General features: G+C 41.1%; 1 protein-coding gene across 4 annotated transcripts in view; it reads right to left on the bottom strand.

The window, feature by feature from the left end:
• PTPN11 (protein tyrosine phosphatase non-receptor type 11) overlaps window positions 1-17345 on the bottom strand; it is a 103625-nt gene that overhangs the window by 5699 nt on the left and 80581 nt on the right. For all 4 annotated transcript variants that reach the window (XM_017542962.2, XM_017542979.2, XM_017542970.2 and 1 more), the window contains exons 12-14: window positions 16585-16652; window positions 15916-16067; window positions 1927-2039 (exon numbers count right to left, since the gene is read on the bottom strand). In XM_017542962.2, coding sequence (XP_017398451.1) covers window positions 1927-2039; window positions 15916-16067; window positions 16585-16652 — 333 coding nt within the window. The remainder of the gene's footprint in view (window positions 1-1926; window positions 2040-15915; window positions 16068-16584; window positions 16653-17345) is intronic.

The following is a 17345-nucleotide window of genomic DNA, read 5'->3' as shown; positions in this document are numbered from 1 at the left end:
AAAGAAGAAGAAGTGGTGAAATAAAAGCCTCAAGTCCTGGTGCTCCCTGGGGTTTGGCAGAAAACAGGTTGCTTTAAGGAGTCCTGTAGGATAAGGCATTTGGATCACGCTGTGGAGAAAGGCTGAAAATGCACACATAGAAAGAAATCCTATTAATTTCCAGTAGAGAGATCTGAACAGGCAAAAGCTCCAAAAAGGGGAAATACAGGAGCAGGCAGGCAGTGATGAGAGATGTATTCAGCACCAGCTCAGGTTATGTGAAGGGCAATGGGTGGTTTAGGGCCTAGGATGGAGGGTCAAAGTATCGAAATCCCAGACTCCTTTCTGCTGAGCAGAGAGGGGACATGGGAGCAGTCTAGGAAAGTGAGAAACCCAGCAGCTCTGGGTGCCAGCCTGCAAGGGGCTCCCGGGCCAGGATATCCCGGATCTGAACCCTACAAGGGGGATGATGAGAATGAAAGGCAGACAGGTTGTCTGTCACAGGCATGGCACTGGTACTGAGGGAATCATGACAGCTGACTTGGTCACGCCAACACGAGGAAAAGTTTTCTGGCAAGGATTCAGAACCCTGGCGTTCCAGTTCAACTGCAAGTTATTGCAGAGAGCAATTTAAAATATCAACTTTCCCAGGCAGTCCACTAGGAAAGAAAAGCAAAAAGTAGGCAGAAGAGAACTGGCAACTTGGAGAAAATACCCTGCTGTATAATTTCATTTCAATGTTAAATAGAAAGCAAATGGTAATACAATCCTCATATATGCCACCTAAAACATTTATACAGAATATTAAAGTCTGCAGGGGTTTAAAAATCCACATCAGATGCAAATAGAGAGAAGATTCTTAGGGGAAACTAAAAGGTAAATGTTATACTAGCTAGTGACTTTCAAATATATAGAAAAATAATAACTTACAATTGCTATTCATATAATCAATTTAACAAATGTTTTCCTATTGCGTTTTAAACAAGGAGTCAGGAAGGTCTTTCTGGGAAGAAACTGGGAGTATTTCAGGCTCTATGTGCCATACATGGGCTCTGTCGTTTATTATTCTTTGAGGTTTTGTTATTGAGTCTTTGTTTTGTGTTGTTTTGTTTTACAACCCTTTAAAACCACTCACAGGCTCTTTAGGAACAGGTCACGGCCCAGATCTGGCCTTGCAAGCTGTAGTTTGCTGACTCCTGGTTTAAACACCCAAAGTAGATTTCTGTTGACTGGTGGCAAATTAGTAGATCTTGGCTGGGCTGACACATTAGTGGTCAATTTATTTACTTTTATTTTGCAAAGAGCCTTAACATATCATTAAGACATATGACCTTCCTTTGTAACAGTCCCCAGCCCATCAAAAGAAAAATTAGATTCTTCTTGGAGATATACTTATAATCCCATATAATCCTAGCTAGCATAGCAATCAGCCTTCAGTTTAGAAATTTTTCTTTTTAAACAGAGTCTCACTCTATTGCCCAGGCTGGAGTGCAGTACAGTGATGCAATCCCTGCTCACTGCAACATCTGTTTCCTGGGTTCAAGCGATCCTCCTGCCGTAGCCTCTCGAGTAGATGGGATTACAGGAGTGCACCACCACGTCCAGCTAATTTTTATATTTTCAGTAGAGACTGGGTTTTACCATGTTGGCAAGGCTGGTCTCAAACTCCTGACCTCAGGTGATTCGCCCGCCTTGGCCTCCCAAAGCACTGGGATTACAGGAGTGAGACAACGTGCCTGGCCAGTTTAAGAAAATTAAAATGTGGTTGAGATAGCGTTAACACAATCCACAGATATCACCAGTCACAGACACACCAATAGTGGGGCCACAGGAACGTGCACCAGTGAAAGGCATGTACTACAAACTTGTAAGTTTTTTTGTTGTTTTTTGTTTTTTAAGCCTTTTTAAAAAGACCAAGTAAAAAGAATTTCCTTCAGCACTACTTACTCTGCACAGGGTGGTGTTGGAGTACAAGGCGGGAGCGGGCTCTGATCTCCACTTGTCTGGTCCGCTAGAGAATACTTAATATTTGTATATTCGTGCCCTTTCCTCTTGCTTTTCTGAAAATTGGAAGAGTGTACATGTGAGGGACAATGACTATTTTAAGGGGATAAAAAAGCAAAAAAAAGAAAAAAGGGAGAGAAAGAAAGAAAAATTGACAGATGGGTTGAGAATACTGATACATTGACTAAATTGTTAGGGAATTCACCTTCTCAAGGTAAATGCACAGTAGGAGTGAAAAGTACTTTTGAACCACAGAATTCAAAAGCACAGAGGCACGCATTAACAACTTACTGTACTGAACCAAATGTCCCTGTTTCTGAGCTAAGAAAGAATTCACACTTTCTTTGCCACATTAGCATCTAATCATTTCATAGTTCATGTACAACACATTTCACAATTTTTCAGGTAAACAGCTGGGAAAGGAACTCTGAAAATAAATTCTCCCAAACTAGAAAAGGCACACAAGAATGAAACATGGTTCAGCCGGGCGCAGTGGCTCATGCCTGTAACCCCAGCACTTTGGGAGGCCGAGGCGGGCGGATCACAAGGTCAAGAGATCGAGACCATCCTGGCCAACATGGTGAAACCCCGTCTCCAATAAAAATATGAAAATTAGCTGGGCATGGTGGCATGCACCTATAGTCCCAGCTACTCGGGAGGCAGAGGTTGCAGTGAGCCGAGACTGTGCCACTGCACTCCAGCCTGGGCGACAGACTGAGACTCTGTCTCAAAAATAAAAATAAATAAAAGAATGAAAGACGGTGGCACTCTTATCAGAAATAATAACACACTTCATTGTATCTCCCCTCATCCCTGGAAAAGACCCTGGCACTGTTTTATTTTTTGGAGACAGAGTCTTGCTCTGTTTTTCAGGCTAGTGTGCAGTGGAATGATCTTGGCTCACTGCAACATCTGCCTCCCGGGTTCAAGCAATTCTCATGCCTCAATCACCCAAGTAGCTGGGATTATAGGTGCCCACCACCACACCCAGCTAACTTTTCGTATTTTACTAGGGATAGGGTTTCACCATGTTAGCCAAGCTGGTCTCGAACTCCTGAGCTCAGATGATCCAGCCACCTCAGCCTCACACAGAGCTAGAATTACAGGCATGAGCCACCACACCTGATCCACCTTTAAAATTTTATTTTTCATTCTGATGATACCCTCAGGGGAAAAAGGCAAAGAAAACCAGCAGGAATGCAGTCTCATCTCAGATGTAGAGTGAACTATACTTAGTAGAACATCTAGTTAGATGGTTTATCGCCCTTTTCTGCGCCTGTAGGCACCTGGAAACAGCCAACTCTGAAAATCTAATCCATCAGATGAGCACCATTATTTAATGCTGACTTCACTATAAGATTGCCCTTAGGGTAGCCATATCAAATACTAACATACAACCCCGGCCTGGTGGTGCAGGCCTGTAATCCCAGCTACTCGAGAGGCTGATGCAGGAGGATTGCTTGAGCCCAGGATTTCAAGGCTGCTGTGAGCTATATACCACTGCACTCCAGCCTGGGCAAAAACACGAGACCCATCTCTAAAAATAAAAAACAGGGCCAAGCACGGTGCCTCATGCCTGTAATCCCAGCATTTTGAGAGGCCAAAGCAGGTGGATCACTTGAGGTCAGGAGTTCGAGACCAGCCTGGTGGCAGGTCTGGCAAAACCAACATGGTAAAACCCTGTCTCTACTAAAAATACAAAAATTAGCTGGGCTGAATGCCAAGTGAATAAACCAAAGAAAAATAAAAAAAGAAAAAGAAAAGGAAAAATTAGGTGGGCGTGGTGACACAGGCCTATAATTCCAGCTACTCAGGAGGCGGAGGCATGAGAATCACTTGAACTTGGGAGGCAGAGGCTGCAGTGAGCCAAGATCAGACCACTGCACTCCAGCCTGGGTGACAGAATGAGACTGTCTCAAAAAATAAAAATAAAAAATAATTTTTTGACTATTTGCTCTGTGAAAGCAACCAAACCAATCTATTAACTGATAAAGCAGTCAGTAAGAACTTGTAGTGTAGGGAAGAAGCTGCAAAACAGAAATCCAAATCAAAAATGTTTTGTTTAGTTTATATACTATTTTAATTTTTTGAACAGCCATTTTCTTAAAACAAAAGGTCTTATAAATAACCACCTCTGAATAACAGTCCTAAATTTTTAGCACTGAAAAAGTTTTGCTTGAAACTCAAGAGAATATAATAATAATAATTTTTTGCTTATGTAAGAATCAATCCTTAGAAAGATACAATTCAAAATTAAATATTAAATGAAAGAACTGGCAAGAACTTTTGTTTGGTTTTGTTTTTGTTTTTGAGATGGAGTCTCGCTCTGTTACTCACACTGGAGTGCAGTGGTGTGATCTCAGCTCACTGCAGCCTCCAACTCCCAGGTTCAAGCAATTCTTTGCCTCAGCCTCCTAAGTAGCTGGGATTACAGGTGTGTACCATGACGCCCAGCTAATTTTTGTATTTTTAGTAGAGGCGGGGTTTCATCATGTTGGCCAGGCTGGTCTCAAACTCCTGACCTCAAGTGACCTGCCCACCTTGGCCTCACAAAGTGCTGGGATTACAAGCATGAGCCACTACACCCAGCCCTATTGTTTTTCTGTTTTTTTTTTTGAGCTGGAGTCTTGCTCTGTCGGACAGGCTGGAGTATAGTGGCGCGATCTCAGCTCACTGCAACCTCCACCTCCTGGGTTCAAGTTATTTTCCTACCTCAGCCTCCCCAGTAGCTGGGACTACAGGCAAGTACCAACACGCCCAGCTAATTTTTGTATTTTTAGTAGAGACGGGGTTTTACCATGTTGGCCAGGATAGTCTCGATCTCTTGACCTTGTGATCCACTCCATCTTGGCCTCTCAAAGTGCTAGGATTACCAGCATGAGCCACCACACCCAGTCTTTTTTGTTTTTTCTTTTTTTTTAAGAGATAGGGTCTCACTCTGTCACCCAGGCTAGATCACAGTGGTGCAATCATAGCTCACTGCAGCCTCAAATTCCTGGGCTAAAGCAATCCTCCCCACTCAGCCCCCCGAGTAGCTGTTACTACAGGAACACGCCACACTCAGCAAATTTTTTTTTTTTTTTTTTTTTTTTAGAGAGAGGAGGTCTCACTATGTTGCCTAGGCTGGGCTCAAACTCTTGGCCTTGAGTGATCCTTCTGCCTCAGCCTCCCAAAGTAATGGGTTTACAGGCATGAGCCACCATGCCCAGCCAGCAGAAAACATTATTTTAAAACTTATCCTGCCAGGCACTGTGCCTCATACTTGTAATCCCAGTACTTTGGGAGGCCACAGCAGGTGATCACTTGAGGTCAGGAGTTCAAGACCAGACAGGCCAACATGGTGACACCCCATCTCTACTAAAAATACAAATAATAGCCAAGCATGGTGGCGCACACTTATAGTCCCAGCTACCCAGGACGCTGAAGCTGGAATATCACTTGAACCTGGGAGGTTGAGGCTGCAGTAAGCCACGATCACACCACTGCACTCCGGCCTGAGTGACATGGTAAAACTATGTCTCAAAAAATAATTATAAAATAAAACTTATTCTGAGGTTAAAAAAAAAGAAAAAGTAAATATATAATAAATACAAACTAAAGAATAAAATTGCTTTTTTATTCGATTTTTTTTAAAAGTAATTTTAAAAAACATATGACGTGAGATCTACCCTCTTACAAACTGTCAGATGTGCAGTATTGTTAACTATATACCCACCGCTGTATAGATCTCTGAAGTGTTTTGTCTTGTATACCCACTGCACAGCGAATCCCCATTTCCCCTTCCCTACTCTATACTTCCTTGAAAATATAAATCAATACTTCTATTAATACAAAAAGTGATCACAACAGAATTTTCTAGTGTGGAATAATTAATACAAATGGAACAGGAATGACTTCAATGAATCAAAGGAATCCAAGGAAGACTATTAAAATGTTGGAACTTTTTAGCTTATGTAGGAAGACCAAGAAGTAAAACTGACTCACAAATCAGTTGGGCTTGTCTCAGTACTGTGACAGCTCAGGCTGTTATAGATCAAGAGAAATTCTCAGGGAATAGGGAGTGTTTTATTTTGATTTGTTTTTGTGGAGTAGAGGGTAATGTGTTTCCGAGGCCTAGAAAATAATCTGAAATTGATCTATCCCAACCCAAAGTCAATGTCACAGCACAGTAACCAAGGCTTCTGCAATGTTTATAATAAATTTTGTGGCCTTGCCAACTGACACGAAGCCAAGATTGAGAGAAGGGATCGATCACAAGACTCCAAAATCATCTGTTATTAAGTATCTTTCCATGTGAAGTACCTCTAATTACATTCATAAACCTTAAATTACAAAAAATCCAAAGGCCAAGAGCAGGAAGAGTGGGTAAAATGAAAACCCTTGCCTTGGTTACACAGCAGCCTGGACTACTTGTCCAGTGCGCTCTGGGTTCACATTTGAACACTATAAACACCATGATTGCTTCCACCATCCAATCATGAAATCTTGCTGGTTCTACTTTGTTTCATGCTCACTGTCAGCCCCACCTACCACCCTGACCAAACTATGATGGGCTCTCACGTACACCACCGCAGCAGCTCCACACTGGCCCCTGCAGCTGCTCAAGCCTGGTGCCCACCTATTCTTCACCCTCAAGCCAGGGTCCTCTTTCAAAAAAGAGGATTTTTTTTTTTTTTTTTGGAGCCAAAGTCTCACTCTGTCATTCAGGCAGTAGTGTGATCTCGACTCACTACAATCTCTGCCTCCCAGGTTCAAGTGATTCTCATGCCTCAGCCTCCCAAGTAGCTGGGCCGACAGGTGCAAGCCAGCAAGCCCACGTAATTTTTGTATTTTTGGCAACAGGGTTTCACCATGTTGCCCAGGCTAGTCTCTAACTCTTGGCCTCAGGCAATCTACCCACTTCAGCCTCCCAAAGTGCTGGAATTACAGGCATGATACACCACATCCAGCCTAATATAAGGATCTTTGTATGTCACTTCCCTGCTTCAGAATCCCCAATGATTTCCATTTCCCTCCAAATAAAGTCTGAAATCCATGATATGGCCTACAAGCCCCACCTCTCCCTCCAAACTAAAAAATCTGGTCTCAGCTTACTTTTCCAATCCCCCCATCACACTCCACCTTGCCCCCCAACTCCTTCTCCTCCAGCCATACTGGATTTATTTCCATTTCAGGAACACGTATATTCCCAGTGCCTGGCACACACTGTAGCCTACTTTAATTAGTGCAGGAATTAATGAAGAAGTATGAAAAAACCTTTTCACTGGACCAAGGAGATGAAGGGAGCTGTGTGAAGAAACACAAGTCTAGGGAAACAGGGCACATGGGGGCATGGTCTCATGTCAACTCAAATTTTACATCTGGTAAAACGTCTGTTCCATGACGCAAAAGCCATGGCTATCTTCTTCACTGTTACAACCTCAGCATCTAATCAATGTCTAGGATAGAAAAGGCACTCAAATATTTCTCAAAGGACTGACATTAAACAAAAAGAAAGTATTTAATAAAATATGAGCAGCTGAATGGTAAGTGCCACACAAGGCCAGTTTAAATCTTGCTTCGTTTAAAGTTGCAACAACTTAAATTTAGCCTGTGAGATCCCATTTCTATTCCAGCTCTGCTGTCATTATGGAATTTTTTTTCTTTTTTTTTTTTTTTTGAGACAGAATCTCCCTCTGTCACCCAGGCTTGAGTGCAGCGATGCAATCTCAGCTCACCACAACCTCCGCCTCCTGGGTTCAAGCAATTCTCCTGCCTCAGCCTCCCGAGCACCTGAGATTACAGGCATGCACCAACAAGCCCAGCTAATTTTGTATTTTCAGTAGTGACAGGGTTTCACCATGTTGGCCAAGCTGGTCTCAAACTCCTGACCTCAGGTAATCCGTTCACCTCAGCCTCCCAAAGTGCTGGGATTACAGGCCTGAGCCACCGCAATGGGCCCATTATGGAATTTTTAAAAGTAATTTCTGTCCTGCAAAGTGATTCACTCAGAACACTGTTCAGATCTGTGTATGCTGAAGCGTAGAGACACTTCCTGTGGGGTATGTATTTCCTTCAAAGAAGAAATGCCCAGTTGACAAATACGATTCTCACAGGGGTATAGGTTAGCAATTCTGAAACCACTCTATACCTATACCAGAGTTGAACAAATGAGTAGACAGGTTGGAAACAATGAGACTGGGGTTTCTCCCTGTTAGAGAAGGAAGTTAGAAATATGCAAGAGGAAGGCAAGAACAAGCCCTGCAGCAATGGATTAGAGTCTGAGATGTCAGTATGAACTCATGTTTAGCTTAACATGTATACAGATGGCCAGATACAGAAAGCAATTATAGATATATGTCAATCATGTATTCATATACAGCCATATATTTTCTAGCTCTATCTGCTGACAGGGCGCAGAAGCAGCGATTCCCAGTAGCAATGAGCATATCCAGCACCCAGATTGGTTTCCAAATCCCAGTTTCCAGTAAAAGGAACGAGGGCTCCATAGAAAAATGGATGATTCTAGGGCTGTAGCAGGGAAAACTATAAGATGAGCCTGGAACATCTTTTGTAATGCCAAAGTAGAGAAGTACTCAGAAACAAGAGGATGGGGACATGTCAAAGGACACAGGAGCCAATCTGAAGAAGCTCCCAATGGCCAAAGCTGTAGCAATTTGAGTAAGAAAAATAGATTCTAGCCCAAAGTATAAAATAAATATACAAGCGTCTGTATCAATATAAATGGAATAAATAAATGGAGGGAAGGAACAAATCTTTCTTACAAAAGGACTCTAAATAATTTATGTAGAAACTAGCCATTCCAGTTTCAATGAAGCTCCAATTGATGGAACTTTATTTCCCTCCTCTTGAGAACGGTCTGAACTAAATGACTCACTTCCAAAGAACAGAACAGGGAAAGGGGTAAAAAGTTTGAGCAGTCCCCAACTTCATGATGGTTTGCCTTATGGTTTTCTGACTTTACGATGGTGCAAAAGCAATACAATCATTCTGTTTTTCATTCTGAGTATAGTATTCAACACATTATGTGAGATATGCAACACTTTATTATAAAATAGGCTTTGCATTAGATGATTTTGCCCAGCTGTAGGCTAATATAAGTGTCCTGAGTACATTTAGGGCAGGTTAGGATAAGCTGTGATGTTTAGTAGGTTAGGTGCATTAAACGCATTTTTGACTAACGATATTTTCAATTTATGATGGGCTTATCAGGCTGTAACCCCATCATAAGTTATGGAGGCTCTGTGATTATATAGTGAGAGAAATCTAGCAGATACCATGTAAACCAAGTGACAAGTTTAACATCACCAGGCCATGTTGATAACATTTACCTCCAAGTGACGAGAACACTTAACAATATACTTCTGTGGTATTCTTCCCAAAAATCCATTACTCAACTCTAATCATGAGAAAACATAAAATTAAACACAAATTGAGGGATATTCTACAGGATATCTGACCAGTACTCTTAAAAATTGCCAAGGTCATGAAAAACAAGGAAAGCCTAAGAAACTGTCACATATTGAAGAAGACAACGGAGACAAGTGACCAAACTCCATGTGTGATCATGAATTGGATCCTAGAACAGAAAAAGGATATTCATTGGAAAACTGGCAAAATTCAATTAAACTCTAGAGTTCAGTTAATAGCAATGTTTTGATGTTAATATTTTAGTTTTGATAAATGTATCATGGTTAGGTAACATGTTTAGTGGAAACTAGATGAAGGGTATAAGGAACTCACTCTACTATACAGAGATATTTATAATGTTCCTCCACTTTATGAAGATATATCCCAATAAACTCATCATAAGTTGAAATTATCAGTAGTCAAAATGCATTTAATGTATCTAATCTACCAAACTCCACAGCTTAGCCTAGTCTACTTTAAACGTGCTCAGAACATTTACATTAGCCTATAGGTGGGCAATATCATCTCACAATACCTATTTTAAAATAAAGTATTGAATGAAAAGTGAAAAACAGAATGGCTGTATTGCTCTCAAACCATCATAAAGTCAAAAATCATAAGCCAAATCATTGTAAGTCAGGGATCATCTGTACACATATGTGAGGTTTTAGAGACAGAACTAAAATAGAGCAGTAACTGATTAGCTAATTAGCAATTCAAAGAATACTGTGCCAGCAGAAACAAGCACACCCAGTGCCCAGCTCTTGGTTTCAAAATACTACTCTTCACTAAAAAGAATCAGGTTCCTTTCAAAAATGGCTGGGAAAGGAGAAGATGACCCTAGACCATCTTCTAAAGTCTAAAGAAGTGCTTGAAAATGGAAACAGATCAAAAGGACAGAGTACCCAATCTGAAAAGGTTCCCACTAGCCAAATTCAAGTCCATTTAAGCAACAACAAAAAAAAATAGTAAGGTACCCATTCTGATATACATGAATAAATAAATAAGAGAGAAAGGAAAGCTCTTCCTTATAGTAGGCTTCCAACTAAAAATTGAAAAAGCAATGATGAACCTAAAAAGTTCTAGAAGAGAGTATATAGGGAAAACATCATGACAATGGCCATGGCAATGGTTTTTTGGATTTGATACCAAAAGCACAGGAAACAAAAGTAAAAATAAATAAGCGGGACAACATCAACATCCAGGCTGGAGTGCAGTGGCACGATCTCAGCTCACTGCAACCTCTGTCTCCTGAGTTCAACTGATCCTCCTGCCTCAGCCTCCCAAGTAGCTGGGATCACAGGCATGCGCCACCATACCTGGCTAATTTTATCTATATTTAGTAGAGATGGGGTTTCACCATGTTGGCCAGGCCGGTCTCGAACTCCTGACCTCAAGTGATCCAGCCTCCTCGGCCTCCCAAAGTGTTGGGATTACAGGCATGAGCAACTGTGCCCAGCATTAATATTATTTTTTAAAAGAAGAAAATCCTATCATTTGAAACAACATAGGTGACATTATGCTAAGTGATCTTAGCATCACTGCCTGATCTCATTTATATGTGGAATCTAAACCAGTCAAACTCATAAACACTGAAATTAAAGCAGTGATTACCAGGGGTTGGGGGTGGGGAAACAGGGAGGTGTTCGTGAAAAGGTACAAACTTGAAGTTATATAAGATGAATACATTTTGGAGATCTAATGTATAGCATGGTGATTATAGTTATTAATAATGTAATGTTGTAATCCTAGCACTTTGGAAGGCCAAGGCGGGTGGATCACCTGATGTCAAGAGTTTGAGACCAGCCTGGCCAAAATGGCAAAACCCTGCCTCTACTAAAAATACAAGAAGCCAGGCGTGGTGGCTCACGCCTGTAATCCAAGCACTTTGGAGCCCAAGGCAGGCGGATCACCTGAGTTTGGAAGTTTAGGACCAGCCTGACCAACATGGTGAAACTCCATCTTAGAAAAAAATATATATTTTTTAAAAATAAATAATAATAATAAATAAATAAATACAACAAGTATCTGGGCATGGCGGCGGGAATCTGTAATCCCAGCTACTCAGGAGGCTGAGGCGGGAGAATCCCTTGAGCCTGGCAGGCAGAGGTTGCAGTGAGCCAAGATCACGCCATTGAACTCCGGCCTGGGTGTAAGAGCAAAACTCTGTCTCGGAAAAAAATAAATGAATAATAATAGTAATGTAATGTGGCTGGGCGTGGTGGTTCACGCCTGTAATCCCAGCACTTTGGGAGGCCAAGGCAGGCAGATCACCTGAGGTCAGGAGTTTGAGACCAGCCTGGCTAACGTGGTGAAACCCCAGCTCTACTAAAAATTAGCAATTAGCCTGGCATGGTGGCACATGCCTCTAGTCCCAGCTACTGGGGAGGCTTAGGTGGGGGAATCACCTGAACCCAGGAGGTGGAGGCTGCAGTGAGCCAAGATCGTGCCACTGCATTCCAGCCTGGGTGACAAAGTGAGACTCTACCTCAAAAAAAAAAAAAAAAAAATGTAATATATACTTAAAATTTACCAAGAGTGGCCAGGTGCGATGGTTTACACATGTAATCCCTGCACTTTGGAAAGCCGAGGCGGGTGGATCATTTGAGGTCAGGAGTTCAAGGCAAATGTGGTGAAACCTCATCTCTAATAAAAATACAAATATTAGCCAGGCGTGGTGGTGGGCACTTGTAATCCCAGCTACTGGGGAGACTAAGGCAGGAGAATCCCTTGAACCTGGGAGGTGGAGGCTGTAGTGAGCTGAGATCGTGCCACTGCACTCCAACCTGGGTGAGGGAGCAAGACTCCATCTCAAAAAAAAAAAAAACAAAAAAAAAAGTAACTGAGATGTTAGATGCATTATTTAACTCAATTGTGATAATCATTTCACAAAGTATACATATATCAATAGCATGTTGTACACTTTATACATAATTTTTCTTTGTCATACTTTTAAAAGCTGGAGGAAAGGCAATGATGGAAATAGAAAATTGCCATTTGGCAAACACTACAGTAATAATTTTTTTTAGTCAAGAATTTAATCAATGAATATAAAATTAGTAGGCAAAAAAGTATTATGAGAAATAGGTAATTTATTCTTCTTTAGAAAGAAAGAAAATAAAATAAAATAAAATAAAAAGAAATAGGTAATTTACACAGTCTCCAGTGTCTACCTACAAGATATTAACTTAAAAGGGAGAAATATTTTTTAAAAAATTTATTTAGAGACAAAGGGGTATAAATATTTGTAACCAACAAACATTTCACTTTTTAAAATTTTAAACAGACAGAATAAACTTTATGGACAAGAGATTAACTTAAAAGGGAAAAATAGTAACTTCATGGTAGACAAATTTGACAGACACCACATTATTCAAGTGATCAAAGTCAACACCAGTAGTAATGAATTAGATCAATAGTGTGCACCTGATGTGATGTACTAAGAAGATTACAGAACAACAGTTCTGTGAAAGTCTGGCCAAAAATGCAAGACTGGAATATAGTCAAGAGAAAACATTGGACAAATCCAAATTGAGAGGCATTCTACTAAACAGCTGGCCTAAACTTTTCAAAAACATCCAGGTCACAAAAAATAAAGAATGACTGAAAAACTGTTCCAGATTAAAGAGACTAAATATACTAACAACTGGCCGAGTGTGGTGGCTCACACCTATAATCCCAGCGCTTTGGGAGGCCAAGGTGGGAGGGTCACTTGAGTCCAGGAGTTCAAGGCCAGCTGGGGCAACACGGTGAAACTCCATCTCTACGGAAAACACAAAAATTAACCAGGCATGGTGGTGCACGCCTGTGGTCTCAGCTACTTGGGAAGCTGAGGTGGGGGAATCCTCTGAGCCCAAGGAGGTCAAGACTGCTGTGAGCCAAAATCGCACCACTGCACTCCAGCCTGGGCAACAGAGTGAGATCCTGTCTCGAAAAAAAGAAAAAAGATGCATTATAACTAATTCCACTGTGTGACCCTGGACCCATGAAAGATACTAGGAGGACAAACTGGCAAAATTTGAATATGGTCTGTAGGTTAGATAGGTAATAATATTATATCAATGTTAGTTTCCTGATTTTGATCATTGTATCAAATAATTGTAACACTGGTTATGTAAAAGAATGCCCTTATTTTTAGAAAATATACACATTTTAGAATGTGTAGGCTTAGATTGTTTACTTTTTAAAATGAAATGATATTTAGAGACAAAGAGGTATAAATGTTTGTAACCAACAAACATTTCACTTTTTAAAATTTATGTTTTTTAAAAATTTTAAACAGAGATAATAAATGAATGATAAAGTTAAGTGTGCTAAAAAGTTAACAGCCAGGAAAGCTGGGTAAAGAAAATTCCACAGACTGTTTTTGCAAATTTGAGGAGTTTTTTTCACTACTGTAATTGGAAGTTAGCAAAAAAGTCTACCTCCAAGGAACTGGCAGAGCAAGAGAACTGTTTATAAAAACTTGAGAACCTTCTGAATCTTGCTTCGTCTGTACTTTCCCCTGGATTCTCACATCTGATTTTATATTCTTCCCTCCTTGTGCTGTTGCTTCTCTTCCTTCCCCATGGCTCTTTACCCATCATTCCTTTTTTTCACTGATCCCTCTTTAGCAAATTTTTTCACTCCCAAAGGTCCTGAACACTTCATAATTTTAGAAATGACTGTATTTTAGAACCAATTATCCTGAATGAGTTTTGTTCTTTGGCTTCATTTATAAATCAGGTGGGTTTAATGTTATGTCTGCCATTTAAACCTCCTACTAAATTAAGTACTTCTTACTTTACCACAATCAGCCAGGCAGCCAGTTCCCAGGTTGATTCAAACCACACAATGCAGAAAACTATATAATGCAGGATTCATTTTAAAAAGTAAATAATCAAAGCCTACACATTTTTAAAAACCCAGAGGTCACTGGCCTCAGTGGCTCACACCTATAATCTCAGCACTTTGGGAACCCAAGGTGTGAGAGTTGTTTGAGCCCAGGAGTTCAAGACTAGCCTGGGCAACATAGTGAGCCCTCATCTCTACAAAATAAAGATAAAAAAATTAGCCGGGTATGGTGCCACAAACTTGTAGTCCTAACTAACTATTCAGAGAGGCTGAGGCAGGAGCACTGCTTGAGCCTAAGCAATTAAGACCAGCCTGGACAACATGGCGAAACCCTGATACTACAAAAAATATGAAAATTAGCTGGGTGTGGTGGCGCATGCCTGCAGTCCCAGCTACTTGGGAGGCTTATGTGGGAGGATCGCTTAAGCCCGGGAGATTGAGGCTGCAGTGAGCCATGATCGTGCCACTGCACTCCAGCCTGGGCAACAAAGAGAGACCTCTCTCACAAAAAAAAAAAAAAAAAAAAGACATTCCTGAACATGCTCCAACTTGTAGCAATTATGCTACATTCTCTTTGTATTTATTAGGAAATCCTTCTCTTTGGGCAACTTTCTGCCTAACTATTCCTGGGCCAAATTAAGTATAATGGAAGACACATATAAAATAACTTATAGTAACCATCTAAATATTTCATACCCCTTAATACAAATTCAGATTTAAAGCACTGAAAGTTCAAAATTGGTAGCTTGTTATTTGTCATTTAATTATTTTACATTTCTATACATACACTGTTTCTAAAGATGTCTACTGTACAATAAAACAATCCCATATGTCTGCATGGACTGAAAACCTACTAAACTAATTAGCAGGTACCTTACTTTGGCCAACCAAACTTTGATAACGTGGCTGCTATTCTGCTAGACTAGAAATCTTTCAAATATTGGTGGCAGGTCCCATTCTGAAAAGAGCTCAGCTCCCATTTAGAGAAGCTGAGTTCTCTGGAAGGCAACAAGCAGAGTAATGCAGGCAATTGCCACTGATGTTTAGACATTACCCCATCTGCAACATGGCAATGGGGTTGAGGGGTGGGAGAGATAAGCACAGCCCCCAAAAGAGCAGTTCTCCTCGTTTCCTTCATCTCAGCATATTCCTAATTAACTCAGCTTTGTGCCTGTTATGAATAGCTTCAGATGGAAAAGCTCCAACTCCACATTCCTCTTCATTATGCACAGCTTATTAAAATTGAAATTTCACTGTTTCCAACCCGACCAAATTAGTGGTTCAAACTGCCATGCGCTATTAAGAGTGAGGCATTCGTTTTAAGGGATGGAATCAGGATAAACACGGCATGGATCAAAGCTGGAACAAGATAGAAACTTTAAGGCTTTGAGTTCTATGTTTGCCACATAAGCCTGGGAACATCACAACTTTTCTGCATGGCAGTTCTTCAATCTGGCAGGCCAGGCTGATAGAATGGTGCCCTTCCCTAAGCTCCTCTGGAGTGAAACACCAGAGATGAGAAGTAGGGAATAATTAAGTTTCCAGAGGCCCTCTTAGTTGGGAGTTTGTTTCCAATTCCCAAATCAAACAGTTGACTATCAACAGCCTGTCCTCCTGCTCAAAAGGAAAGCATATCCAAGAGGCCTAGAAAGAGAATGAGAATCCACATGCCAGCCCTCAGGCTGGTACCTGCTCTTCTTCAATCCTGCGCTGTAGTGTTTCAATATAATGCTGGACCGCCATATAGATAAATCGGTACTGTGCTTCTGTCTGGACCATCCCTGACCTCTGAGATCGCACCATCTGGATGGTTTTGGGAACATCAATGTCGCAGTCAACACCTACGAAGGAAACATCATGAAGAATAAAGAGAAACTGCAGAGCCAGGATGAATTTGTTTAATGCATAACTTTTAGTAGACAGACTCAGAGGGAACGCTGATTTAGTCTTTGCTGTTTTAACTGAACATGTTGCAATGGTGACAGCATTGAACTTCTGACCAATAGCAATGATCCCAGAAGATTATGTAAATGATAAAGTGGCAGAGGTCAGGATTTCCTAACTTTCCAACACATCACCCCATACTGTAAAGAAGGTCAGGTGTCTGAATAGAGACCACCACTGTGTATGCAACAAAAGGCCATGGCACTGGGTTCTGCAGCTCCTAGGCTTCATTTTATGCCAAAAGCTCAAAGAGTGTCACTTCTGTCCTTAGGCAGACATGCTGAAGTCTTCAGCCCAGATTTTTGTGAAAAATTTTTCCCATTCAACATCTCTTCCCTAAGCTGTTTCCATGAGCACTTTCCTTCCATAAACTAAAAACAGAGACTGTTGCTTCTTGCCCTCCAGATGACCCACCTTTCTCTCTGATGATGTCAATAAGAATATCAATCACAATGAACGTCCCTGTCCGGCCAATTCCAGCACTGCAGGCAGAAAGACAAAAAGCAGGGACAATGGAATCATTCTTGGGGGTTTCAGACTCAAAACCAAGCCATTAATATTAACAGAAACAATGTCTATTCTTGGGAGCTATTTATAAAATTGTCTATTTATGTCTGAAAATATGTTGGCAAAAAGCATAGGGCTTTGGAGCCAGCCCAAACCTGCTCTTGGAGTTCAACTTCTCCAGTACAACATGCCTGTGGCAAGTCCCTTAACCTCTCTGACCCTCGGTTTCCTCATCTGTGAAATGGGGACAACAGCACATACCATACAGAGTGGTAGGTGTACAGAATCAAACAGCAATCATATACAAAAAAATTCATCAAAGTTATTGAAAGAGGGCCCAGCACAGTGGATCACGCCTGAAATCCCAGCACTCTGGGAGGCTGAGGCAGGAGGATTACTTGAGGCCAGGAGTTCAAGACCAGCCTGGCCAACATGGCAAAACTTCATCTCTACTAAAAGTACAAAAATTGGCCAGGCATGTTGTCATGCACCTGTAATCCCAGCTATTTGGGAGGCTGAGACATGAGAATTGCTTGAACCCAGGAGGCAGAGGTTACAGTACACTGAGATCGTGCCACTGCACTCCAGACTGGGTCACAGAGCAAGACTCTTCTCAAAAAATAAATAAATAAAATCATTAAAAGAGAAGAAATAATTTAAAAAATTAA

This window comes from Cebus imitator, unplaced genomic scaffold (assembly GCF_001604975.1).
Source record: "Cebus imitator isolate Cc_AM_T3 unplaced genomic scaffold, Cebus_imitator-1.0 Scaffold8, whole genome shotgun sequence".
Taxonomy (NCBI): Eukaryota; Metazoa; Chordata; class Mammalia; order Primates; family Cebidae; genus Cebus; species Cebus imitator.
Note: the sequence above shows the minus strand (reverse complement) of the source record. Positions and strands in the feature narration are given on the sequence as shown.